We start from the raw sequence: 23,516 nt of genomic DNA, 5'->3' as shown, positions 1-23,516 counted from the left end.
TTTAGTTTAGTAATAATTCTCATTTAAATCTGGGTGTAAATCCAGCTTCTCAGCTGTTGTACAGACCAGAGCAGTATTATCTGGTGTTGCTTGCATCAGAATTCAGAGCTCCTCAGGCTGTTTTTTGTACCTATGGGTCTCCCACTTCTGCAAATTATTTGTGAAGCAGCCTTCCAAGAGAACGCACTTCCTGTGGGTACGTTCTTCCTGAGAACATGGGGACGAGATGCTGGGAGCAGAGCAAGGTTCAGGAGGTACCTAAGTAGGGTTTGAAGAATGGAGAGGTATGAATGAGGGCTTTTTATGGAGGAAGGGGTTGGTTTGTTTTGTCAGGAACCACTGTGTTGCGTTACAGTTCCTAAGTGACAGCTTGAGATGAAGCAGTTTTATTTGGAGAGTGTGTGGGGTTGTTACTAGCAGTGCCTTTTGTCTCTCTGAAGACTTTATGATCTATCTTCTCTTGCAGAATTTGTGCCACTTCTATGTTCAAACAGGTCTCAAACCACAGGGTTTTAAACTGTAGTTGTAATGTGACCTATGAGTGCGTTTCTGAGCAAGCAGCAGCAACCCAGCACTGGACCAGGCTTGAAATGTCTGGGTTTCCAGCATTTTTATTTATTCTTTCATGAACAAAAGCAGCTGTTGATCACTATTTAGACCTTGTGTGTATCTGTAAATATGTAGGTATATGAAAAATGCATGTGTGTGTTCACATTGTTGTCTCTGTCTCTTCTGAGAGTAAAACAGGTCCACAGAAGGTAGAAAGCCAGCAAAGAATTAATTTTGTCAGAACTGGGAAAGATTATGTATGAAACCATGAGGAAACGATCTAGTCCAAATACCAAATTGGAGGAGTGAACATCAACAAAGGTGGAAGGAGAGGATATAAGAGTACTATACTTTCATTAAATAATAGGGATTTTTCTCTTCCTTAGTATGTTTAATAACTCTTCCTTCATCCATGATCTCTACCTGCTATGGGTGGGAGTTTGTGTTATTTGACTGAGGGAAAGGTGTCAGGAGGGGAACTTCCTTTCTCTCAAATATCCAGCACATAAGAAGTGCAAGAGCCACTTTGTTAAAGCTGTGGTTCTTCAGTGTGTGCTGTTTGGTAGACAGGGGCTATACATGACATCTCATAGTGGTAGAAGGCAAATATAAAAATAGGAATATTTTTAATACTGATTTGATCTGGCTGTGGAGGAGATACTGCTTGAATTCAAGCTGAGCATCTCTGATGATTTTTGTCTTTCATGCCAGCTTTATGTGGCCACTGAAGCCATCCTCATCGCATTGGTGGGTGCAACTCCTCCCTACCACTGGGATCTCCAAGGGCTCTCAGCTAATCAGAGCCATGGCAACCATTCAGAGAGCGAGCAGAGGGCTTTTGGGGAATGGCTTCTGACTGCCAATGGCAGTGAGGTGCGTAAGCACGTACACTTCGGCAACAGCTTCACATCCATAGTCTCTGAGGTAAGTCTGAAATGTGTTCTGCAGCCTTGTGTGTGACTAGTAAAACTTACTGAGGTGGTTTGGGGGTCTCCTTGTACTGCTTTTTTCTTGCATAACTAATGCATGTTTTGAGTAGCAAATGAAACATGCTTCCTCCAGTTAGAGCACAGGTAATGTGCTCATGTCTTCACTGCCAACAAAAACTAGCTTTATATTGCTATGCAGATCTTGACCAATGTTCTTCTCCAAAACTTCCCACCTTTTCTGTGTGAAGGTTACATATTGCATCCTGCAGCCTGGTTCCACATTTGAGCTGGAATCACAACATTCATTTTACTAATTTGCTCAAAACCCTTTTATGGACTCTGAGGTCTTTCTGGCCATCTCCTTGCTGAGCTCCAGTGCATGTAGTGCATCCATCAGGCAGTTAGAAGGCACTGGAGGAACTGGAGAGGAAGTGGCTCCTGCACTCTTTGCAACTCCAGAACAAGAACTTGGTCACTGGGGAGTCAGGTGGACAAAGCGGCTCCCTCACTTCCTATTCCAAAACAAACTTTGGCTTTGTTGGCACGTCCTCTGTGTTTTTCAAGTGATTTCTTTCATAGTCTAGCCACAATCCCTATAGGAATGATTCCAGACTTTGCATTGATGTGTGCAACACCTGCCCTTCCTGGGTCTGTCAGTATCTGTTAATGTCAAATTGTTCTTTACAAGAGCCCTGAGTGCATTGGTTACAAGGCCTGAATGCAGAGCTGAGCTGTGGAGTCAAATGTAGTACCACTTGATAGTTTGTGGCTATTGTCCAGAGGTATTAATGCTATCCACATTACTCCTGTAAAGCAGTTTATTGGTTAGGAACATATTAATAAAAATGACCAGCTTTGGAATAGTACCAAGCCATTGTGTACAAAAGGCATTGCTCCTTATTCTGGCAATGAAGAGGATATGAGTACTTATAATACCATTTAAATTAAAATTTTAATGGATGATGGGTTTCTTAAGCGTTATTTAAAACTCAGTAAGGTTTTTGAATTTTCTCTGTGGTTTTTCTTTTCTTTCTTTTTTTTTTTTTTTTTTGACTTACCGAAGTATCTTTTACCCTCTTAAACTTGACAAGTCAGACATGCTTGTAGAACCTAGCATATGACATCGATTTTGTACAGATCTTTATGCATTTTGGTTGCATAAATAAGAAATGCAGGTAAAGAACAAAGCCTGCCTGGGCAATTAAAAAACCCTAAAAAAACTCCCCAAGCAAAACAAACAAAAAACCCCAACCGCAAGGCAACTTGTATAGATTCTGCTTTCTAATTCTTTAGCATATGTTTCAGTAGAGTCCCATTTGAATAAAATCTTATTATCTCTTCTCTTTCCCTCTAATAAAATACAGTTTCTATGATTTTGTTAGCTGAATATTTGGCATATTTGGAGGCTATGTGCTAAGCATAAACATTTTGAGAGAGAACATACATATCTGGAGAATATTTCACCACTAATTCATTATTAATCTAATTTCATGTTTGGTTGTAAAGAAGTTGTTACCTACATTTAAAGAGGGTGTGTCAATACTTAACCTGGTGGCATCACTGATAACATAAGCATTACAAATTTACACTGAAAAATATTCTGATGTAAAAAGCTGGATTAGTGAATAAGCATATATGTAGCATGTTTTTATCTAGAGGAGAAAAGCCTTGAGCTCTCTAAAGAGCTTGGATGTTGAGATAAATTTTGAGAACAAATTTTGCTTTGCAGCCAAATCATCCCTTAATCCCTGAATGATTCAGAAAGCATCTCATGTCAACAGTTTTAATGTTGGCAGCTTTTTTAATTTTTATACCAAAAGTTAGGGCATTATTCTTTTAGCTGTTATAAAACAAACTGACCATGTTATTTCAGGGAAAAATTAATCTCATATGCAATTATTTTACAAATGTATTTTTCTGGGAATTGTTTTTAAATTCTCCAGAAGCTTCAAAAGCTGATTTATGGTTGTGTGGTTTGTTTCAGTTTTTGTCAGTCTTGGCACTTTATGGGCACATTTCCTACTATTATCAGTAACCACCTCCCTGTTAAAGTAACAATTCAAAATGAAGCAGATATAGAAAGTAAGCAAGTTATTTTCTTGGAGCTTATGAATGATGTTTTGTTAGCATCCTAATCTTTGTGAGGTTTAATTGCATGGCTCTGCTCTCATGATGAGGTAGTTTATAACTGAGCTGTGAAATAATATAAGCTTTGCTAGAAAGGATATTTAATGAGATTTTGGTAGAGAAAGAGAAGATTATGAGGAGAAGATTAGAGAGCTATTGCAGGGATAATGACATAATCACCAACTTACCAGCAGAGGAAGAAGAGTTGGTTGTCACTAAAAGGAAACATTATCTCGAGGTACAAGAGGAATAGAAAAATAAAAGAACAGAAGATGTGGAGTGTTTAGAATACAACAGGAAATTACTTTAGAACACTGAGAGCGTGGCATATTTTCATTCTGCACTTCTGTAGGGCAAGGAATTTTGTCAGGTTCAACTCGAGACATTAAGTCTGTAAGAACCAGACATTTCAAGATCAGCTTTGTATTTGGAATTGAAAAGAACTGGAAATGATGAAATACACTGTAAAGAAGGCGAGTATGTGCAGAAAACCTGACTAACCTGTCTAATGCTACCAAAGTATTGCTCAGGGATAAGACAATTTAAAAAGAGGAACATGTGCAGGAGTATCTTCAGACATAAATCTATAAAGCAACTATTTTTTCACAATGTGTGTTCTACATACTGCAGTGACATGTCAGTAGGTAGAACTGAGTCTACTTAGGTTAATAGCTTTATGTGAAAGAAGGCAGAAAAAGGGAAAGTGGGAGAAAGCTGCAAAAATATGAGTATTGTGGGAAATACGTTCTTGATTTCAGAATCAAAGACTGCATTTGATTTGAGAGAACTGCCATTGTTAGTATCCTGCAGTGAGTTCAGGAGATAGCAGTGAGGACCCGTGATTTACTGAATATGATGCTTAGGAGATTTTATATAAAGATTTTGATCTTTAAAATATGTAATATCCCCTTCAGCTATTAGGTGTTGGTGACCTCTTTGGATTCTGATTAATTTGCCTTTTTGCTGGTTTATTGTTTCTGTTTTTTTCTTCCTCCTCCATCCAGTGGTTTTTAATTGGCAATGCATCGTACAAAGTCAGTGCTGCCAGTTCTTTCTACTTCAGTGGTGTGTTTGTTGGAGCCATCTCCTTTGGCCAGCTGTCTGATCGCTTTGGGAGGAAAAAAGTCTATCTCACAGGTAACCCCTCGACAAAATGAATGACACAAAGGTGTCGTGTCCCTGAAGATCAGTGGCAACGGCCCAGTTTCTGCTGAGAGCTTGTTGTGCAGCTGTAAATCATGTGCTGTGATTTTGTTTTGGCATTCCAATACACTTGTGCGGTAGAAGTTGAGACAAGAAATTAATATTTCACTGTTCAGTCACCATTTGAATTTCTGAGAGGTGTTCTGGGTTTGTGAGTCATGCCATAAAGGCTTTCACTTGTGCAACGCTGTGCTCATGGGATCTCTGCAAGTTGCAGTTAGTATTTTTAGTAGTTTTGTAACAGCATTCTTACCTGTATAACCTGTTAGGAATTTGATGCACCTTTTATCACCTGTCTGCATGATTTAATTTTTATGTATTTATGATCCTTGTACAGTTTTCAAGCTGATAAGCTTTCTAACTGTCCCTGGATCAAACAACATTTGAAACTGCATGTTTTGTGTATGCATAAAGTTGTGTGTCAATGGATGAGCATGCAGAGTTAAAATAAATGTTTTATCCTTTTTGTTTTCCTTTTAAGGGACAGCACTAGTTCAAAGCACATAAAGGTGGGCCTGCTCTGCATGCAGACCCACCGTTTATTGTCTCCTGGCAATGTTACTCTTCTCTGGTTTCCATACACTGCTCTCCAAAAATGAGGAGAGATACTTGGTCATATATTTAACCTGTGGCTTCTTTATCAGGGATAAACATAAAGCTGTCTTTAACAGGAGTCAGACAATGGTTCTGAGTGTCTTAAAAAGATGTCTGCAATTGAATTGAATTTGAACTGAATTTAAAGGTTCAAACTGCAAAGTATGTATCAAAAAACCACTCCTTTGGTGTCCTGTCCTCTTTGATATTGACTCTAGGTATTTAAATTTCTTTCCAAACCTGTGGTGGTGGTGTTGACTGTGATGGCTTAGGACAGATGCCAGTGGGCATTAAGATACCAGTAAATGCTTCTGTTTCTTTAGATACCCTTCTAAAATGAAACTTTTTGCCTTATTTTCCAGGTTTTGCTCTTGACATTGTGTTTGCCATTGCAAACGGATTCTCACCCTCGTATGAATTCTTTGCCATTTCCAGATTCTTGGTAGGGATGATGAATGGCGGGATGTCACTGGTAGCCTTTGTTCTGCTGAATGAGTGTGTGGGTACAGCCTACTGGGCATTAGCAGGTAAACTGCCTTTATTGTCAGAATTCATAGGTTTCAATCTCACACATCACTTGAGGCACACAAAGCAGTTGCAGATTTAGCTCCACTTGAGCATATCTGTGATCACAGTCTTTGAACTCTGCTTGTTTTTCATCAACCTTGGACAAGCAGGGTAGATAACTTGAGGCCATTCAGATCTCTGCATCACTCAAGTTGACAAAGATCCAGCTGAAACATCTTCCATGAATGTTACCAGCTAAATACTTATCCAAGGTTTGCCACAACTGAACTTTATTAATCAGAATGTTGGACTCTGCTAAAAAGAGCCAAATGTTCATGTGCTAAATATAAATTCTTTCCTTCCTGGCGGTTCTTAAAAAGAAATCAGAAGTGTTTTTATATCATAGGAAGATGAGAAAACTGTTGCTTATATGTTATTAAAAAAAGTTGTCCCATGTAGTAATTATCCTTAGAATTTAGAAGGTACAGACACCCTTTACTAGAGCTGTCCTTCAGAAATGTGTGTAACCCATACTGCTACAGCTCCGGGGCCTGACCTACAAAGCCCAAGAAGTGCTATGCTGAGACTGTTTCAAAATAGGGTGTCTTACAAATCATGGGAGCTACAAATGAACACTACATATTCCTAAAACTACCAGTTTTTCAATGTTTTGAAGTATTTCTTTTTAAACATAGAAAGGTGCATACTTATGCTGCATACATGCACGTACTTAATTTGGAATTAGAAGACTTCATTGTTCACAGGGCTTTGTTGGGTGTGGAGGATGTAGAAGAGCACTTTTGGGGCTTTTTTTGATCTTTGTAATTAGATGTAATACTTCTGCTCTGCATGAATAAAGGACAGGGTGTTCTTTGGTCAAAGAGCTGTGGTTCTGCCTAAATTGCTGAATGAATTTTTGCTAATGAAAAGTTAGTTCTTGTCTGATCCTATTTGTTGAGATCTGCTAATGTTTCTTACAGAAGTGATAATGTTTTGTTTTGTTTTTAATTGTATTTTAGGTTCTATTGGTGGCTTGTTCTTTGCTGTTGGAATTGCCCAATATGCTTTATTAGGGTATTTCATTCGTTCCTGGAGGACTCTGGCTGTTGTGGTTAATCTGGAAGGAACAGTCGTCTTTCTCCTCTCTCTGTAAGTTGTTTTTCAAACCAAGTTTCATAAAGAAAGATGTTTTAAAAAAAAAACAAACAAAAAATTAAACCAAGTACCCAAACTCCTAAGTCAAGTAACCTTTCTAGGATGGCATGAAATGGTGTAAATAAGGTATTTCTCAACTTGTACACCTCCTCCCCACCACACGCTCTGTGGTTTCTTCTAATAGTGCTGCAAGATTTGAGCCTGTAAAAATCTACATTGTACTGTGTGCAGTATTACTGTAGGTGGGAACAGTCTCTAGGATGATAGAGAAGCACATCCTGTTCTTTAGCTGACTTAAACTGGTGTGCTATGAGGCACTCTAAATCCATGTTAAAAGATGTGAGAATGGTTTCATATTTATCTGATAACATGATGCTTTTCTTGTGTTTACACAGAAGGAACAGTATCACAATTGCTTGCCTGTTCAGTCTTAAAAGTGATGTCCAAAAAAAAAATGGGCAGCTCCCTCAAGTTTTTCTAATGTGATCTTTTTGGAGATAGTAGGGGCTTTGTGCATTTCAGCACTGAAAGCTCTGATGCAGTGTGGTCCTCTTCTCATACATGCTTTCTGACATCCAAATCTCAGTTACTAAAAGAGCAAAATTAGCTGCTGTTTAAACTAGAGTGCTTTTCCTTTCCAACATCTATTTCACTTCAGTAACTCTTTGAATAAAGCTTTTGCTCCTGAGAAAATCCACACACCCTTTCAAAGGAAGCATCAGAACTCAGGGGAGGGTATTTGAGGCTGTTCATAAGGTGAAAGGCAGAGATGACACTTCAGATATTTCAAAACCTTGTGGTGATAGGGACCCTTGGGAAATAAAAATTAACTTTTACATTGATAGGTGCAACTTTTTTAAGGGAGTTATGCTTGTGACTTCAGAGCTGTGCTCAGAAGTCTATCATTCCTGTAATAAAAGGAGTTTTTTAATTCCAAATTTCACATTGCCTCCCTGCCACATTGCTTAAAAATTACTCTGTAGAAAATACTATCAATTTTTTTTATCCTGGGGAAGAAAATATGTTACTTTCTAAGCTCCTTTTTTTGGTGAATACACAGAATCACGTTATTTCAAACTTAGAGGAAAAATATAATTTTTGGTCCGAGGCAAAAGTCTTAAAAAGCTGCTGGCAAAAGGCTAAAGTTTAAATTAGTTCTGGAATCCTGAAAATAATAGAAGATTTGTCTAGTAGACAGTGTTTGGGTTACAGACCTGTCAAGTGAACAGTGCACATGCATGACTTTTGCATAGTTTCTACCTTCTTGTCTACAGGAGAGAATTTGGCAAAAAAAGCTCAAAAATGGGAAGCAGAAGTTGGTCTTGTGGAAAATGAGAAATTGAACTAGAGGGTCTTACAAAAGCATCCTGTGTTACTTATAGTAATGTGTGCCTCCTTAATTCTGAATTCTCCAAAGATAGGATCTGTCATACTGTAACTTATAATGTTGTTCTTTCTATGTGTGTATATATGTCTACACTCAGTGTAATTTCTTGCTGTCTAAATTATGTAGGGCTTATGTTTCCTTTCAACAGTCTTTGTTTCTGTTTCAGTAAGTAAATTTTATACCTGAAGGGTTGTTTGAAAAGTCTTTATTTTACTGAAGTGCATTTCAGCCTTATTCCTTTAGACAGGTCCATCATCATAGAGAAGAAAATCCCTAAAGGTGTCTGTGTGTGTGTGTTTCAGATTCATTCCTGAGTCCCCACGCTGGCTCTATTCCCAGGGCCGTCTGAACGAGGCAGAAGATGCCCTCTACCTCATTGCAAAGAGGAACCGCAAGCAGAAATGCACTTTTTCATTAAAACTCCCAGCAGAGAGGAGCTCCAGAGAGGCTGGCAGCTTTCTGGACCTGTTCCGATACAGGATTCTCCTGGGACGCACCTTGATCATGATGTTCACCTGGTACTGGAAATACTTTGTAGGCTCAGCTGTGCTACTGCGACCTCTTTAAGTCTTTGAGAGAATATGGTGCTGGGAATTGCCTTGTCCTACAGATTGGTAGGGACACTGTACCTAAAAAGGATCCTTTCTAGTATTTCAGTATCTATTACAGTATTTCCATAGAGCATTTCTAGCACAAAGCCATTTATACAGTCCAGTTCTGAGGTGTTTTATCTCTGCATTTCTGTCTTGTGTTTTGAGTCTCAAAATAGCTGAGAACTACCCCTTCTGTTCTGACCCACAAGGCTGCTGAGATTAGTCACAGTGTCCTCCTCTTAGGCCCAGAGCTGTCAGTATCTCTTCACATGGATTATTCCTTGTTTTGTGTAAGGAGCCCATTAGCAGGTGGGTTGCCTACCTTGTCTAATGAGTAGACATCCTAGGCAACAGTTCTTAAGAAAAAGTGCTGGCTGTTGCTGTAGTGAGGAGCAGATACCCATGATGCTCCCTCTAGTCACGAGCAGAAATTTAACTCCAAAAGTGCGTGGTTTTTTTTATTTGGGAAAGATGTATCAATTAAGAATAAAACAAATGGTTTTGTCAGCATTCAGCACTGAGCTGTTTTCTTGTTTCTTTTCCAAGTGCTTACTGCAGAATAAATAGTTGATCTGTTCGTTAAATGAGAATTGCTGATTTGCTGCAGGATGAATTAGTGACCAGTTTCTTTACTCTCTGTAAAGACAACTCCATTTACAGGGGTTAACACGACAGTAGGGTTACAAAGGAAAAGTTAACAGAGTTGGAGAAGGAATGAATAGAACTGGACCAGGGTGTAGAAATTAAAAGAAGGTTGAAGTGTTGTTGTTTGAACTGCTTGAGAAATCTGGTTTACACATAGTTGGAAAAACTGTGGATGAAAGTGTAACCTGATAAAAACAAAAGGGACAAAGACATTTCTGAAGTTAAATAATATTGCCATGATTGTATTTTAACTTTATACTGGTTTATGCACATTGTTCATAAGTGTAGTCTTAAGTTTTACTTAGTAGTAAGTCAGGAATTGGGTCTTTGCTGAGACAAAATGGTTTATTTGCCTAGAAGGCAACATACGCTTACAGAGAAACATTTTAGACCTATGTGCTGAAACACTAAATATAGTTTATAGTGTATTGTGCCAGACCAGTACTTGGATTCAGCAGGCAAAGTGTCAGCTCTGATTTAACTTTTTTTTTCTCCTGTCTTGCAGGTTTGTGTGCAGCTTGGTTTACTATGGTCTCACCCTTAATGTGGGTGACTTAGGTGGAAGTATTTATGCCAATTTAGCGCTGTCAGGCTTGATAGAAATCCCAGCATACCCAGTCTGTATTTACTTGATTAACCAGAAATGGCAAGTATGGAATTTATGAACCCATCCAGGATTTCTTTATAACTTTTCTTAAAGATAGATTTTCTGTGTATCATATCTCCATTGTATCTGATGCGTGGGGCTTCCCGTTTCAATGTGAAAGTGCCATTGATTTATCCCTGTTTCAAACAGCAGTTTAACTTGTTTTCAGTAGCCCTCTGGTTTAGGTGGGGATGATGTAGCTCGTGAACCTGCACTGCCTCCAGGCTAACACTAGATAGCGACCTTCCCCCCCCCCCCGCTGCTCCGGGATCCCATCCTCGCTGCTGGGACAGAGCTATCCTGACTCCACTCTGCTGGGGCTGTCCTGTGCTCTCGGGCAGGACCCGTGTCAGCTACTGTGTGAGCAGAGCAGATATTCAGCCTTTTCCCGAACCACAGTGCTTTGGACAATGTCTCTCAGTTTTTGTAGAATTTCCTTCCAGTCTCTCCTCCGTGTCTCCTGAGGAGGTTTACAAATGTCACACGCACAGTGGGAAGCAACCCCAAATCCTAGAAATTGTCAGCTGCTGTGTAAAGTTGGCGCTCATTTTGTTAAGTGTGCAGCAGAAGCTTGTTTAAAAACGGTGTGAGAGGAAGCGTTGGTGGAAGATGATAGTCAGAATTCCCAACTGCAAATGAAAGAGTTAGTGTGAATTCAGAGGATTCATTACTTTGCAACCCACAAACCTAATGCAGAATGTAAGCCTTTGTTATCTTTGCATATCAGGTTTGGTCGGAAGCGAACGTTGAGTGCATTTCTGTTCCTGGGAGGATTGTCTTGTCTTATTGTCATGTTTCTGCCTAAGAAGAGAGGTAAGTACTTTTTTGTTTCTAGAGTATGTGGTAAGAATTGGTAAAAGCAGCATCCTACAGCATAACAATTCGATGGCTGCTGGAAGATTAGGCTCATACCATATGTGAGTCTCCATTTTTAAAGCCAGAGAAGCCAACTCAATAAAAGATAAAGCAGTAATCTCCCTAAGACCTTAGAGAAAACTTGATAGTAAGGTTTGGATTTGAAGTTTTGCCTTTGAATTCTGCCCTTTACTTCTATTTACATCAGCTGCTCCTTTTTCTGGTGTTTTTGACATAATCTAAATGAATCATATTTCTTGTGGTATCTCCAATAGCTAGATGATAGGTTAGTGTAAGTAGTACCCCATGCAACTTGGATGTATTGCTCCAAGTGGAAGATCAGTGTCAGAAGATCTGAAGAACTGAGTGATGGAGCAGTTTATATCTTCCCCACACTGCTCTGTAATGTTCAAGAGTAGTGTGGTTGCGATAATAGCAATGTGGCCACATAACTTACAGCTCAGAGAACGTTCTGACCAACTTCTGAATTCGGGGGACTTTATGGAATGTGAAATTTAACATCTTTTGTGTAAAGATGCACTAATGTTAATTTTCAGATTACATAGAAATTTTTCTTTTTAAAACCAGGTATATAAATTCATCTTGCTCATAAGATCTGTGGATGTAATATTACCTTTCATAAAGTGAGAGAATGTTTGAAACACTTGAAGAGTGATTCAAGAAATTAAACATGTATGACAGAGTATAGTAGTTGTTCTAGATGGCAGTGGGTCTAATAGGTAACGCTTTTTTAAAGGGGTACAACTCAAGTTTTCAGAATTATTCCAGGTGCTAGAGCATGGACACTTAGAAATATTGCTTTGGCTGGTAGCAGTCATCAAGTATTTTTTGCATATCATTCCAAACATAAGATGTGAAAAGAGACGACAGAACTGTAAGGCCCCAGGAAATAAGCTGTGTACTGAGCTGCCCAAGTCAGGCAAGGGTGAAGTGCCTTGGGAAGTGAAAGGGCTCACTGGCCAGAAGGAAGCACCTGTTCACTGGGCATGAGCTCTGATTTGCCTGCTAAAAGCAAATAAGCACTGGCTGTTCTGACAAACCAAGCTGGATGGGAAATTTGGCATGATTCTTTAGAGCATCTTCCTTTCAAAGTAATAATATTAGAAGAATACTATCATACTATAGAAATGACAATGAATAGGACTCTTGTTAAAAAAGAAAAAATGTGCTCACTTTTGCAAAATGTATCTGTTATACTCTTCTTCAACTTTCTGATAGAACTAATTTAGTATTTAATTAGTAGTAGACCAAAAATACTACCGTAATTTAGATTCTTAGATTTTCTAGATTTTAGATTCTCTAGGTTCCTTTTCACACCATACTGTTGTGTGATTGAAATGATTAGAGGTGTATTGGAGTGCTCCAAAGCCTTACAAGGGTCATATCTTCTCTCACAGATACTGGAGTGTTTGCAGTGGTGAATAGTCGCTCTCTGTCTTTGCTGGGAAAACTGACAATCAGTGCTGCTTTTAACATTGTCTACATCTACACATCAGAACTTTATCCCACAGTCATCAGGTAACACAAGTAATTTTAAGTTGTCATTTTTTTGTTTCTCTTACATGATCATCTTTTATTTCTCTTATTTTTTCCTATTACCTGTAGTTTTTAATTTTAATTTTTCAGTTACATATAATGATTAGATACAGTTTTACCTCTGAAATTTTTTCCCTTATCACCTTCTCACTCCCTCTTCCATCAAATTTGCAGTGTTCTCTTCTGACTCACCATATTTTTATGTAACAGTAAAACAGACCTTTAGCTGCTTAGCCTGCTTACAGCTCCCCTTCTGCTAATGAGGATAACTGTAGCACTGCCAATATTTCTTTTAATGAGTCCTTTATAAAACCAGACAACTCTTATCATCATACATGCTTAACCAGGAGCATTGAAGATGATTGGTCAATAAGCTTTGTAAAAGCAGCTTGATGCTTTGGAGGCTGTGTGTGAGCAGCAGTAAGGTTTCACTCACTAGGGGCAAAAGTACCCCCTGCTTGTGCTGACAGAGCAGACAGAAGCTTTTACCAAATGGGTGCATATGATGGTCAGCCACCAGTGAAACTATACTGTGGTGTTTTTCATGAGTGGGTAAATCTGGTGATAAGTAGGATTTGAATAAATAAATTTGTCCAGAGCTTCAGACAGAGGCAAGATGCATGAACTGGAATCACACTTGTTTTGGCTCTGTGTGTATGTAAAAATTCTGAATGTAAAGGGGATTTTTGCTTCATTTTAATCACAAAAACATGTTTCATTCCTGTCTTGGGAAGCTTTCAGTTACCTTTGACTTTTCTTTGCTAGTTAATGTGCTCAGGGTCATGACTGATGAGTCTTTTTCCTTCTCAATAACACTTTTCAGAAGATTAATTATTTTTGGTTTTCTTCATAGGAATGTTGGAATGGGTGCCTGCTCCATGTTTTCCCGTGTTGGTGGAATCATTGCGCCTTTTGTCCCTTCATTGGTTTGTCTGAACTTCTGTTACATATATTTTTGTTTTGTGGCTCTGGTGTATCAGAGGCTTACAGAGATGGGAATGTTTGGGATAAATTTTGTATATAAATTAAGATACATAAATTGCCTTTAACACTATCATGATAGGCTAAAGGCATTGCAATATCATCTGTGTGATTAGACAAAACCTCAGCATTATTTAACGTAGAAGGTGTTTCAGCTCTGTAGGAATTTTGGGACCTAACTACTGGACCTTAAAATATAATAATTTCAGACTGCCAAGATGTTGATACCAAATTTTAAACCCTGCACAAGCAATAGCAAAAGACCTGTGTGGTTAAAAGAACTACTGCATCAAAATTAAGCATCTGGGCTCAATAACTTACATTTTTGAGAAAAAATTAATTTTACTGTCAGTGCACTTCATTAAATATCCATGGGTTATAAATATCAGCAAAGCAGATCATCTTTCAGTAAATGAAGGTGATGTGGAGATCTGATCCAGCAGCAAGGCAAAGGAAGATTCTGAACAAAAAATCATGGGGATGATACCATTAGGTTCCTGCACTTAGAGTGTTATTTGTATACAGATAAAAAGTTTTTCCCAGCTGTTTGCTGGGAGGCCCAGTGACAATTCCTTTAATGTGACAGATTTCATCTCAGGTAATTTTCCTCTCTGCCATTTGCCATTTCACATGTGAAGCAGAAAGTTAGCAAAAGGGCAGGTGAGCATAGGGAGCCTTTTAATCTGCAGAACAAAGCACTGGGCAGGTGAGAGCATGAGCACCTCTGGGGAACAACAGGCAAAGCCAAGACTGCTGCCAATCTACCAGGTAGATTTAACAGGCAGCTTTTATGTAGCACTTGGGGCATCCATTATATTGTGTCTGCCAGAGATTTGATACTGCATGAGACACAAATCCTGGATCATAATGTTTGAAGGGCTTCCATGAAAATGAAAGTAGCTCTGATTAAATAACAAATGAACCCTGATTTGAGAAAATAATAAATTATTTTTGTGTTTCATAATTTCTTTCAGTATTTTAATGCATTTTCAGTGTCTTTTGTCTAGAGATCTCATAATAGTAAAAATAGGACAAGTTAACTGCTGAGATAAGAGATGAAATGTTGGTCAATTATTTATTCATAGCCTGTTATTTTCCTCAATTTAGAATTGCTCTCTACAATGTGAGATTTTGAAACAAACAGCTAAACTCTTTCCCTCTTTTAAATAAGCCTTCTTTACTGCGAAAACAGGGACAAGCATCAGAGGAGGAGTATAAATATTGCTTGCGCTGTCACAGGTGATGACATGAATGCCAAAGCTCAGTTGAAGCTAAAACTAGCTAGAAGCATAAACAGGGATTCTGTCAGCTAAAGGAAATTCAATGAAAATATCTGTTGAATGGGATGGGCATCCCATTGGTGGGTGACATGGAATAAGCTGAAATGCTTGTGCTTCAGTCTTGAGAGGGAAAGCTTGACTCCGATACTCTGCCTATCAGTGCAGCTGAGGAAGCAGAAGACCAGCAAACAGTAGGAGGAGCAATAGGTTCAAGAACACTTAGAGCTGAAAGCTTTCCATTCCATGGGGCAAGCTTCCTTAAGAATGGTTGTGATAGTGAAGCAAGTGTTCATCATCGGTGATAAACCACTGTTGTAGTGAAGGATCCCTGGTAGCTGTAGGAGGAAAGAGGCTAATTTGTTGTGTGTGTTTTCAGTATCAGAAAGTGGAACCCAGGTATTACAGGCTGAGTACCTCTAACTCAGGAGGATTGAGACATGACCTCCCAGAGTCTGTTTATAAGCATGTGAAGGCAAAAAAAGGTAATTTGGATCAGTGAACATGGATTTATTGAGGACAATTCCTTCTCAGCCAACTTGATTTGATAGTCAGCCATTTCATCACAGAAGGCAATATGGATGAGGAAAGGGAGGAGAGCAGGGAAGGCTTTTGTAAAACTTTTGACACTATCTCACATTGTTAGCATGTTTATCACAAGTTTTGTCTTGGGGGTTAGATAGGAAATTTGGAAATTAATGTTTTTCAGAGGTTTAATGCAGCTTGGAACAATCTACTTGGAGGGGAAATTTCCATCCTTGGAGATTTTCAATATTTGATTATGTGAAGTAGTGATTGATCTGAGCTAATTGAGGCTATAATTGTGCTTAGAGTACATGGTTGGCCGAGGTGATCTCAAGAGATCTCCAAGGAGCATGTCTGTGTTTCTGGGGTATCTATTCCTTACTACAAAGGGATGTTGCATTTGTTAAAAAGTATGTATGGTAGAGGCAAGAACTGAATTCAGATTCAGCAGGCGCAGGGGTTCTAATAGTATTGACAAGATACAATTGATAATATTGGTAAAAAACCCAAGCAACCAAATGAAAAAACCCACACTAGAAGGACTGGTGACTTTTGTGCTAAATAGGAACACAAACACTGCCAGAGGGAATAGTTGTAAGGGCTAGGTCCTTTAATATGCAACATGAACTACAAGGAGCCAATCTCAACCTAACTCTGTTGTTTTTTCCAGAAATCTGTACAGTGGTCTCTGCCTTACATTGTGTTTGGAGCAACTGGTCTGTTGTCTGGGCTCTTAAGCTTGTTGTTGCCAGAGACCCTAAACAGCCCTTTGCTAGAAACTATTTCAGACCTGCAGGTGTGCTCCTACTGGAGGCTGGGTGATGAAGCCATGTCACTGCAAGCCCTAGATGGCTCACAGGTATACTAATTTTTTTCCTACTACTTTTCTGTTGTGTTTATTTCAGCTGTCAGCTTGAATCTGCCACTCTATTAGGATAGTGATTCTTGGCCTGTGGAGGATAGGCCCCAAGGAGAAGATTCTGTAGCAACCCTACCATCATATCTGAAATGTTTTCTGGAAATGCAGGCTGAAATATAGCTGGATTAATTCATCCCTTCAAGGCCACAAGCTTACAACATTTCCCTTTGGGAAAAAGTGATATCTGTGCGTCTCTAATCTCCAAGACTGATTGCTGCAGTGTGCCTCAGCCAAAGCTGGACACTGAAGCTTGAGAAGCCTTAGATGTTAACAAAACCTGAAACCTGTTTGTGAAGGGCTCCTCTCAAAGGCAGCACACTACTTCTGACCTGCCCCAGCTGTTCTGCAGTGCCACTAACCTGGTCTGTCCTAGACAGGCTCTGAATGGATTAGAGCCAGGCTAACATTTGAGATCTCTCCCACTACTGTCTCTGGGAAATGAGATTCATTGAAAACATTGGAACTACAAAACTCCCAGGTATAAGTATAAATAAATGTGGCAGCAGGATGTTTTTCAATGACGTTTCCTTGAATTGTGTTTTTCAGATCACTTTGTTAAACTCCTGGACACCTCTCTCAGTGTCTGTATCTTCCAGTCACGTAGAGGTTTTTTGACTTGGTTACTTCTCTGTGAATGAAGTGGGACTAGAAGGAAGTAGCTAGAGAGCTGGGAGTGGGTGTTTGAATTTGAATAAAGTTTTAAAGTTTAAATCCTGGTCCCAAAACTTTAAGTATTGAGGGATTTACAGAAATAGAAGAAGTGGTCAAAAAACTTGAAAGGAAACCCATAACAAAGCATTACTTTCATTTCAATAGTTGTTGGTCAAGCACTCTGAGATTCACATGTAGTCATACTTATTTTCACAGAAATCACCTACTTTTAGAATGGGGACATTTGCTTCCTATCAGAAGTTTCAATAGGTTGCCTTGTTTACCAAGTTTACCTGTAATAATTCTTGATAGGACAGCACAGTTTAGTGACAAAGCACCCTTGAAGAAAGGCTGAAAAAGGCAGCCCTTTAACCATTCATTTTATACTTCAGCTACTTTACATGCTTGTTTTATAAACATTTTCAACCATACTGGATAATGTGTTATGGCACCACATTCTTGTTGACTACACAATTCCATCATATACATTTACATCACCTGCTATTTTGGTAATTACATGATTATTACGTCTTAATTGTGCAGATGTTTTACCAACGAAAGCACATTTTGTAAGCAGTGCAGTTGTTATAGCTTAGAGGTGGGAAGTCACATTTTTATTTTCTTCTTTTACCAGCTACAGTCAGTGTTACTCTTTGAGGTGACAAGTATTGTCTGTCAAATTGGTTTGCTTATGTCAGTCAGTCCTCTCAGGTTTAAATCTTATTTGTTTGTGCTTCTGTAGTCTTCTGAAAAATCACAGCCTGAACAGGACCCATGAAAGGGGGTGTTGTTCCGAATGTTCTTCAGGAACATTTTGCCCAGATGGATTAAAATTACTGAATTTGAATGAACAAGTCATTGGTTCAGACCTTAACTAATCCTGTAACATCAGTGAAGTTATATCTGGAATGTCTGTGACATATTAGGGATTTTATTTTAAAGCTCACAAAGTGCTGATAAAATAGAAAGCTGCTAAACATTAACCCTACTTGACAAGGCCATGAGAGGTCTTATGAAGATGTTGTGAGAAAGATTTAGAATTTATTTGGCATACCCTGAATTCCTCCTGTGGAATCCATTGTCCTTTTGTACCATTTTCAAGATAACATGTGTTCTGATTGCCCAGAGTGGAGGTTTTGTTCCTGTTAACATACATGAATGTGATATTCAAGTTGGACAGCATCCAGTGATAGCCTGACTTTCCTCAAATAGTTTTAGAAGTCTAGAAAAAAAAGCCTAACATGATTCCCTTTACATCTTCTGACAGGTCGTAGTGCTCAAACTGCTTGAAATTTCTTTGCAGTTAACACACATTGCTGTAGCAAAGCTCCTCTGAAGAGAGATCTAAAGCTACATATTTTGCTTGCATTGTACTGTCAGTCAGGAGCACTATTTCCATTTCTCTATTTTTCACCCTCTCTCTCACTGTTCTTAGCAGATGACTAGGCAGGCAGAGGTCTTTAAAGAGGATGGATGTAAGCATACTGGGGAAAAAATCCTAAATAATTAAACTAGATAGAGTTTATACTAGCAGGAGAGTCTTTTTAACTGAAATAATTTGTGTCAGTTCTCTGGAAAAATACTACACTGGCCAAATAAAAAATTAGCTGTAATAGGTGACTTTATTTTGGGTATGTGGTATAAATTATGTTGTGGAAAGTACTCTGACTGGAGTAGGTATGCCTATAACAGGGATTTTGCCTTATGAGCATACAGCATGGTAATGTTTTTTCCCTATTCCCTAACACTTTCATTTAGTATTGCAGGGGGGTCTTTTAAATTCAATTTGCACAGTAAAATGTCTGTGCTACCTAAGGAAAAGTACTAATTCTGGATGGAGAAGCTTTGCCTAAACAAGTAATATTTGTGTTCTGAGCTATGGTGAGCTACTGTGTTTCCAGTAGCCCTGCACAAAGACTCCACCTCAGACTAAATTTAAGCAAGTTTAGTAGATTACCAGTTCAGAGCCACTCTAGCCAGTCACTCCTGTGTTTATTCTCTAGTGTACCAGTGGAGCAGAGAAAGTCCCTCCTAACTACAACCCCATGTCTTTTAAAGATACTTTAAAGAATCAAGGATTTAAATCTGAATTCACATAATGTCTTCTACAAAGTTTCAATACAGTGGTTTGACCTGTGCTTTCTTACTTTTTCTCTACCAGCATTCCATAGAAGTGTAATGGTTCATGCTCATATATGTTGAGATTGATTTAGTGGCTTCAGTGTAATGAACAACTTCCTTTTTGCTTCTAGTCTGGAGACAAAGACAGCTCTACAGGGAGTGGAAGTGAAGATGAGGAGTTCTATGATGCTGATGAAGAGACTCATATGATCAAGCAATGAAAAGAAGAAATGCTGGCCTATTTTATGCCTCTTCTTGCCCAGTCATTCCAGCTGTATGACAAGTACTGGGGACCTTGCTTGCCAGGCAGGGTTGGGCAATTGGGCAAGTGCCTATGTTTTTCTTTACTAGGAGAGGGATTTGAGTACTGTTCAGACTGATGACATCACTGATGCTCTCCATATGAGGCAGCCATTCCAATTCTTGTGGTTCAGAATGACAGTGCATAGACTGCATTTGAAGCCAGGTGAGACAGCAAGAGTGGGATGATGTATTTCAAAAGCCCAGGAAATAACCTAGACTTAGACAGATCATCAGTGCACGTGTGTGAGTATTTTATTTTCAAGGTGGTGGATTTTGTTTCAGTACAAATTGGTAAACTTGGAAACAACCACTCTATTTTTCCATAAGGATGAAAGTGCTGTGTGCCACTCCAATGGGAACAAATTGCTGAAATTGTTAAAATGATTTTTACATATTCAGTAGAGGAGAGGCAGCTGTGAACAAAAGGTTTCTCTGTGTGCACACCTGTGCAGAGTTACAGGTGCAGCTGGTTAGTCATGAGCTGGCCTTTAACTTAGTGATAATGGAAGGCTGGGAGGAAGGACTACACAAAAGAGCAGCCACAAAGCCTGCAAACATAAGGAACGTTACTGACTTTTTTCCTTCTTTTCATACACAAAGCTTTTTCTTGGGCTGTCTTGTGCGTATGTTTGCCACATGTTCCCCACATCTCAGCATGGCTGTTTATAGCTTTGCCTACTTTTACCTTGTCCTCACTTTGCCATAACTATTGAAGCTCAGCAACTTCTCTGTGGAGTAATTCTGTGATGGATATTTCCTGGGTGTGACAAAGGTGAGGTATTTATCACATACTGTGTGTGTGGTGTGTTAGAATGTATAGCTTACGTTTGCTGACCTATCTGAGTCTTTATTTCTGGAAAAGGCTTAACTCTGAAGTGGTAAGAGGAACTGTGGGGTGCTATTACATTTTGGGTTTTATTGTCAGCTGCTAGTGTTTATTTTAAAATCTTGTGTGTAGCTAAGGTTTTCACTCAAAAAGAAAGAAAATCTCTCTGGATCTTTTTGGTTACTTGATGTTTTTTAAACAGTGCTTGCTCAAGCACTTGGTTACTTGACCTTGTTGTAGAAAACAACTTTGCTTTCCTGTTTTCACTGTACTTTCTTGTAAGTCCTTCATTAGAGGGATATGGAATCCTGTAATAGGAAAGATGAATATGTAAAATGTTCCAGCTACAAAAATGAGGCCTTACAAAGATTCAGTTTTCTTGATGACATTGTCATCTTCATCCTCTAGCCTGTGTCTTTCTCTTTGTTCAGATTGGTTTCCATAAAATGTTAGTCTTCCTACTTTGAGTTCCTAGCCAAGTGCCACACAATGGCAGCAAATACATTTTCAGGCTCATGAGCGCTTTTTGCATATCTTAGAATTAAAAGAGTTGAGTCCAAAAATATCAAAAAGCTGTCTGCTGAATATTTCCTGATTAAACTGGGATGTTCCTTTACTCTGCAAGGAAGTGAAAGTAAACAGCATCTGAAGTTTGCAGCTAGCTGCTTGAACTTTGTTCACTGGGCACTGTAATGCTGAGCAAAGTGCAACTGCCCTGGTTTGTGCAGAGGGCAGCCCAGAGCCTGCACTTTCACACATGCAGCATTCCACTTGGGTCTGAACTTGATCCAGGTATTGACTGTGGGCAAAGTTGGGAACTTTAGTCCCTGTGGACTATCTATATCTATCAATATTGTTGTGATTTTTGCCTGTGTTATGAGGGTCACTGGAAGAATTCTCATTCATGGTCTTCACTTTTTTTTTTCTACCAGACTATTGAGTAGATGTTGTACATGTGGCACTTTTTAACCCAACTGGGTGGTCTTTCTGCCTTATTTGGCCCTTTTATGTATAAGAAAATTTAACCAAGTAAGGTACTCAGAAATAGTTAGAAAAGTTGAATAAATTCAAATATTTTTAAATTTTCTACTCACACTTTAATTTACAGACAGCTGGGAGAATGACTTTTTATTGCCGATGGCAAACATCAGTAAGCCTGGCAGTATTAACATGTTGCCAAGAGCCAGCAGGCTCTTTTAGGTATTTTTTTGCCTCTGTCCTTCTTTGGGTGTTGGGTAGAATAAGTCATGAACTGTCATTATCTGCTCCTGGCAACCCTGTGTAATGCCACAAGACCCTCAGTAGAATTTTCATTAACAGTAGGATGCTGTAATGGTTTAGGTGGAGAAGATTACTCTTTGCAGGACCTGAGCTAGATTTTGTGAGCCCTCAACTAAAAATTAAATTTACCTCACCACTCAGGCACTTTTACATCATTGCTATATATATGTGAAATTGTAAAAACAAGAGTGAAGACAAAATTAGCAGGTTTTTTTTTGCATCGGAATTGCTGCTCCTTTTTTAACCTTAAATCTGTCTCATGTTTTCACCTTTGGAATTTTAAAGGGAATATTTAAAAAGGAATTTTAAATCTTCTATTGTTACTTTCCCATAAGTTAATTCAGAAAGTTTAGAGGAGAGAATCCCTGCAGGAGGAGCTCAGCAATGTAGTATCAAACTTTGCTTTCCAGCTTTGTGTTCTGAAATTCAAATCGATTAGGTGCATTAAGTTTCTTTCCTGAGGCTGTTCATTTTTTAGTATGAACTGGCCTTCTGGTACAGAAACCTGTAGGATCACTTTTCTTCTTCCCCATGCTATGTAATGCTTTACAGTATTGAGATAGTTGTATCTCAGTGTCTGGGTAGTAAGTTTGCCATGAGGAGTTACTGGAAAGCAGAGGATGGATGATGCAGCACTGGATACATCAGTTTACTGCATGTTGTAGTAGTGCTACGAGTCTGAGACCAGGATCCTTGCTAGAGTTTAGTGCAGTATGATAATCTTCTGCCATGTTTTTTGCTGGAGTAGCCAGTACTGTTAGCTGTTTTCATGTTATGCAGGCACTAAGGTACCACTTTTCCCAAGATGGAATTTCTTCTCTGGATTCCTTTGGCTGTGATTTTTTTTTTTTTTATTTTCCAGGTAGCTCACTTAGTGGGATTATGCTAGAGAGAGCCTTTCCCATGGTGCTGATTAGTCAGGTCTCAGCAGAATCCCAAACACACGGGGAGCTCACAAGAGATAAGTGAATACAGCTAAGAGTGAAGGAGAGTGACAGGTCATGTGAGGCAGCATGGAGGAGAATGAGCTGGAAGAAGTAAAAAAAAAATAAAAATGGAGGATTGAACTGAAACACTCTAGGGCAAGGGTAAGTGAAAACACAAAATAGCAGCTGTTGGATAGAAATACCCTTCTTTCTCCTTGTCTTGACTTGAAGCTTCTGCTTTCAGAGCTAGTATTGGGTTCAGGATGTCATATTGGGGATATCAGTTTCATAATTTCCTTTTTAATATCTATTGTGTTCAGCACTGCCTCTTCTGTGATGAAACGTTACTTTGGATCAAAATAAAATGTGGCCTGCCTCTTTTATTTTGGACTCAACTTCTTTATGAAATGGCATTGCACCAAAATAATTAAAATTGGAAAGCCCTGTTTTGGAGATTGTTGTATAACTGGTCATTATGGCTTAATTTGCCAGTTTTGCTTTAGGACAGGAATGTTAGAATTATTTGTTCTGTTTGTCATACAACCACTTGTGAAATTATACTTCAGCCTTCTAAAAGGATTTTACTACCTGGCTTCTTTTGGTAGGCTGAAGATAATACAATACAAGAGTGATTTGACAAGTTTATTTTTTAAAATTTCTCCTGAAAACAAAGCTAGTGCTCTCTATTTAGGAATTGGGAAAGTGCTGTTCAGAGACCCCTGACATACCAAAAGCTTGAAGTTTTGCTCTGTGTTACGAATGCTCTGTGTTAAAAATGAATGAAAAAAATAACACAAAGCTCTGTGTTAAAGGAGAGCCAGAGATGACTCTGTTCAGGTCAGGATGCTGAGTGAAGAGCCTCTCCAGAGACACCTAACTAACGTGGAGCAGGTTGTAGCTTGTTTCCACTGTAGTTACCATCAAGGCTTTAAGGATGGGAGCCACATGCTCGTCAGCTC

General features: G+C 38.9%; 1 protein-coding gene across 2 annotated transcripts in view; it reads left to right on the top strand.

Moving 5' to 3' along the window:
• Positions 1-19,480, top strand: part of SLC22A15 (solute carrier family 22 member 15) — a 30,998-nt gene extending 11,518 nt beyond the window's left edge. For both annotated transcript variants that reach the window (XM_005523891.2, XM_088068671.1), the window contains exons 2-12: positions 1,261-1,473; positions 4,610-4,742; positions 5,765-5,929; positions 6,929-7,058; positions 8,754-8,969; positions 10,195-10,335; positions 11,063-11,148; positions 12,609-12,729; positions 13,601-13,673; positions 16,201-16,389; positions 19,353-19,480. In XM_005523891.2, coding sequence (XP_005523948.1) covers positions 1,261-1,473; positions 4,610-4,742; positions 5,765-5,929; positions 6,929-7,058; positions 8,754-8,969; positions 10,195-10,335; positions 11,063-11,148; positions 12,609-12,729; positions 13,601-13,673; positions 16,201-16,389; positions 19,353-19,442 — 1,557 coding nt within the window. In that variant the 3' untranslated portion in view covers positions 19,443-19,480. The remainder of the gene's footprint in view (positions 1-1,260; positions 1,474-4,609; positions 4,743-5,764; positions 5,930-6,928; positions 7,059-8,753; positions 8,970-10,194; positions 10,336-11,062; positions 11,149-12,608; positions 12,730-13,600; positions 13,674-16,200; positions 16,390-19,352) is intronic.
• Positions 19,481-23,516: the final 4,036 nt, after the last annotated feature.

This window comes from Pseudopodoces humilis, chromosome 2 (assembly GCF_049639895.1).
Source record: "Pseudopodoces humilis isolate 2021_Gansu_Grassland_sample_001 chromosome 2, ASM4963989v1, whole genome shotgun sequence".
NCBI lineage: Eukaryota > Metazoa > Chordata > Aves > Passeriformes > Paridae > Pseudopodoces > Pseudopodoces humilis.
This window is presented reverse-complemented; position numbering and strand designations above follow the sequence as displayed.